The sequence below is a fragment of the Lathyrus oleraceus genome, chromosome 3 (assembly GCF_024323335.1).
Source record: "Lathyrus oleraceus cultivar Zhongwan6 chromosome 3, CAAS_Psat_ZW6_1.0, whole genome shotgun sequence".
NCBI lineage: Eukaryota > Viridiplantae > Streptophyta > Magnoliopsida > Fabales > Fabaceae > Lathyrus > Lathyrus oleraceus.
The window spans coordinates 282255142-282258482 of NC_066581.1; the positions used below are offsets into that span (position 1 = coordinate 282255142).

General features: G+C 31.0%; 1 protein-coding gene across 1 annotated transcript; it reads right to left on the reverse strand.

Moving 5' to 3' along the window:
- Positions 1–702: 702 nt before the first annotated feature.
- On the reverse strand, positions 703–2794 carry LOC127129161 (F-box/kelch-repeat protein At3g23880). Its single transcript, XM_051058445.1, has 2 exons — positions 1490–2794; positions 703–1060 (listed from the first exon to the last, which is right to left on the reverse strand). Exon 1 carries the CDS (start codon positions 2785–2787, stop codon positions 1492–1494), a length of 1296 nt encoding a protein of 431 aa, XP_050914402.1. The 5' UTR covers positions 2788–2794; the 3' UTR covers positions 703–1060; positions 1490–1491.
- Between the last annotated feature and the right edge of the window lie 547 nt (positions 2795–3341).

Below are 3341 nucleotides of genomic sequence, written 5' to 3' on the forward strand. Positions count from 1 at the left end.
TCGTTCTTTCCCTGCATTCAACATTTACTTTACAGTCTTAGGAGTCCTGCACTTGTGATATTTACTCCGTCTTTTCTAAATCCTTCATGATTTCTGTTGTTTACTTCACTCTTTTTATTAATTTCAAACGCTGATTTAAGATCTCTTTCATTCAACTCACCCTTTGTTCTTAGTTTTCTTTTAAACTCTGACTTGATGCTTAGTCTTGATTATTCGTTACTACCACATTTTTAAAACCACTTAGCACATGTCCTAGGGGATCAATCTGATCGGTCCTGCGAATAACCAAATTTAGAAATTTAGAAGATCAATGGTTGTTACCAATTTTCCAGATAAACAATACCATAAGAATAATAGCCACTCATGACTCATGACTTGGCTGAGCTCAGATGATCAAAATATGATTAACCAGTTTATGTGATTAATTAAACATTCAAACATTTGAAAGGCCTAACTAAAAATATATGCTAACTGTGGCAAATTGGCAATCTTTAGTTATGGCACTTGAAGTGATATAACTGCAACAGAATAACATAACCAAATAATTTGTAGCAAACAATGAAATTGAAATAACAGAAAAGAAGCTGCCTTCTCATATGAGTAACAGTGGCATTCCCAAACTGATGCTGCAATCATTGTTTATTGCCAACACTTGTTAGCACACAACTTATGTTAAGTAAGTGAATTAGGAATACACAATAATTAACACATAATAACTAAAAAAAGTAGATTCCTTCTACAACAGGTACAAGTCAATATACGTTATGCACTTTTCTCACCGAGGCTTAAACTGAAACAAATAAGTAGTAATAAACATTGCAATTCAGTAATTATTATATGCCTCAGCCTTTAACAACAGCTTTTGATTATGCAAAGCACGTTGGGAACATAGTTGATAAAAAGAGGTTTATAACAAAGTACATGAAAATTTTCATTCTAAAATCCTAACTAATTCAAACCACGTTCCTCGGAATTCTTCCTCTTCCGACAATGCCTTATCTGCCGTTCCTCTAAGCTCTTCATTCCCACACTACATTAGCTCTTGGTGATCATCTTAATTCTGCAACCGCACCCACGAAAATAACATTATATATGTTAATAACAAATGGATGTAAAAGAAAGAATACACATTGAAAGTACTCTAAGTGTTTTCATTAAATCAAAGAATATAATTTCACTCCTATAGTTTCATCTACAAAATTATAAAATTGAGTAACAAATATCAAGGAAAAGGCATTATGCAATTATGGCATGAGGAGATGAAAGGCCTACCAGTTGCAATACACTCCATGAAATTATTCCTATTCAAATAATTCAATGTGACAATGTTCATCATATATGTTACTACTTATGATAATGCTGTTCAGGAATCATCTTGAAAATAAAATCAAAAGCATGAAAAAGATTATTCACACAATTGGAAATTATGAAAACAATATCTACAAATTAACATAAATTCAAACATGTAAATAATGGAAGAGGAACTTACTTTCAAAAAACTGAAACTAAGCTTTCAAAATAGTTCCCAGCCGCGCACAAGACATTATCGACAGTTCTATCATCAGTACCTGTTTTTCTTGCAGTAATGTTTGTTCGCTCCACTCTGTTATATCTCCAATTATAGAGAATTTCTTGGGATATCTCCTGATTGCAATGAAGTATCAGTGTATCACCGTCTTCAGAAAGAAACAACGGAACAATATTAAAAATATACATCATTCCATTATAACTGCGGTCATAGTGAATCTGAAGATCGTGATAACTAATTTTAAGAAATTGAATCCAAGAATCTTGAACCCCAAATTTCTTCATCTGCCATATAATAAAATGAGTTTCCTTGTAACAATAAGAAAAAGAAAGACAGTCCCCCAAGACACCAACATTTGGTTCAGAAGGAGGCACTTCGTCAAAGCCACCAGGCAGTAGATATAGACAATATGTCTCTGTTCCCAAATCAAGTGAAACAATAACAAACTGTTCAACGGTAATATCCTTAATACCTTGACGGCTATACCATGGTTTATTTTGAATAGCCAACCAGTTAATACTGCTCTTGAAATACACACCACAATTATCAACAGAAAGTTCTGAACCAATTCCAAAATGCAAAGGATCAAGAGGGAAACTTTCAATGTCTCTCCAAACATTATCACCCATGCTTAGAATTCTGACATCACTTCTCAGTTCACGTCTATTGTAACGGGCGGCCACTGCCTTATAAGTGCATGTAGAATTATCATAACCAAAGGTGAAACTGTAATCGCCATCATAAGAGGAAGGAAAGACGGAACTACTGTAATATAAGCGTAAGAACCCTAATTTTGGAGATGTGGTCCTGGTGGCTGGGTTCCATAATCGAAAAGAGTACTCATAGTAGCCACGCGTGATGGATCTACCAACCAAACAGATCAATCCATTGCAGGAACCAACAATATTGGAGCATCCTTTGTGTTGCACCAAGTAATAAGAGTCGATGGAAAGGGTGAAAGATGGATTATCGAGTAAACTGCATATGGAGTAGGGAATGACACCATAATCACGCACATATGTATCATCGCTACTATCGAGTGACTCACCTTGGATATGAGTGACGTGTTCGGTGATGATTAAGAAGTGGGTATTTTCTTTAGCTGATTTCTTGAGATGCAAATTCACAAAAGTTGGATCGGAAATGAGAGTATCCCAATGCTTGTTAACACATCTGAATCGAAGAACAGATTTCACGTTAAGAAGGGATAACACTTCGACAATGAGATCGTCGGGAAAAAACGGTGGAGATGGAGACATGATTTTATTTTCTACAAGGACTCTTGATGTTTATATATATATATATATATATATATATATATATATATATATATATATATATATATATATATATATATATATATATATATATATATATATATATATATATATATATATATATATATATATATATATATATATATATATATATATATATATATATATATATATATATATATATATATATATATATATATATATATATATATATATATATATATATATATATATATATATATATATATATTATATATATATATATATATATATATTATATATATATATATATATATATATATATATATATATATATATATATATATATATATATATATATATATATATATATATATATATATTTATTTTGAAATATTTTTGGATTTTTTACGAAAATAATCCATTTTTTTACGGAAATTCTCAAAATATCTTTGGTTTCAAATTTTTTTTTCAAACTACCTCACTTTTAGGAGGAGTCGTCAATTGAATTGGAGACTCCTCTTAAAAATTGAAGGGAGGCAATTGGTTACGGCAGA

Bases quoted from the DNA above. Each gene is read 5' to 3' on its own strand.
- LOC127129161 (XM_051058445.1), bottom strand. From the start codon at position 2,787: ATGTCTCCATCTCCACCGTTTTTTCCCGACGATCTCATTGTCGAAGTG.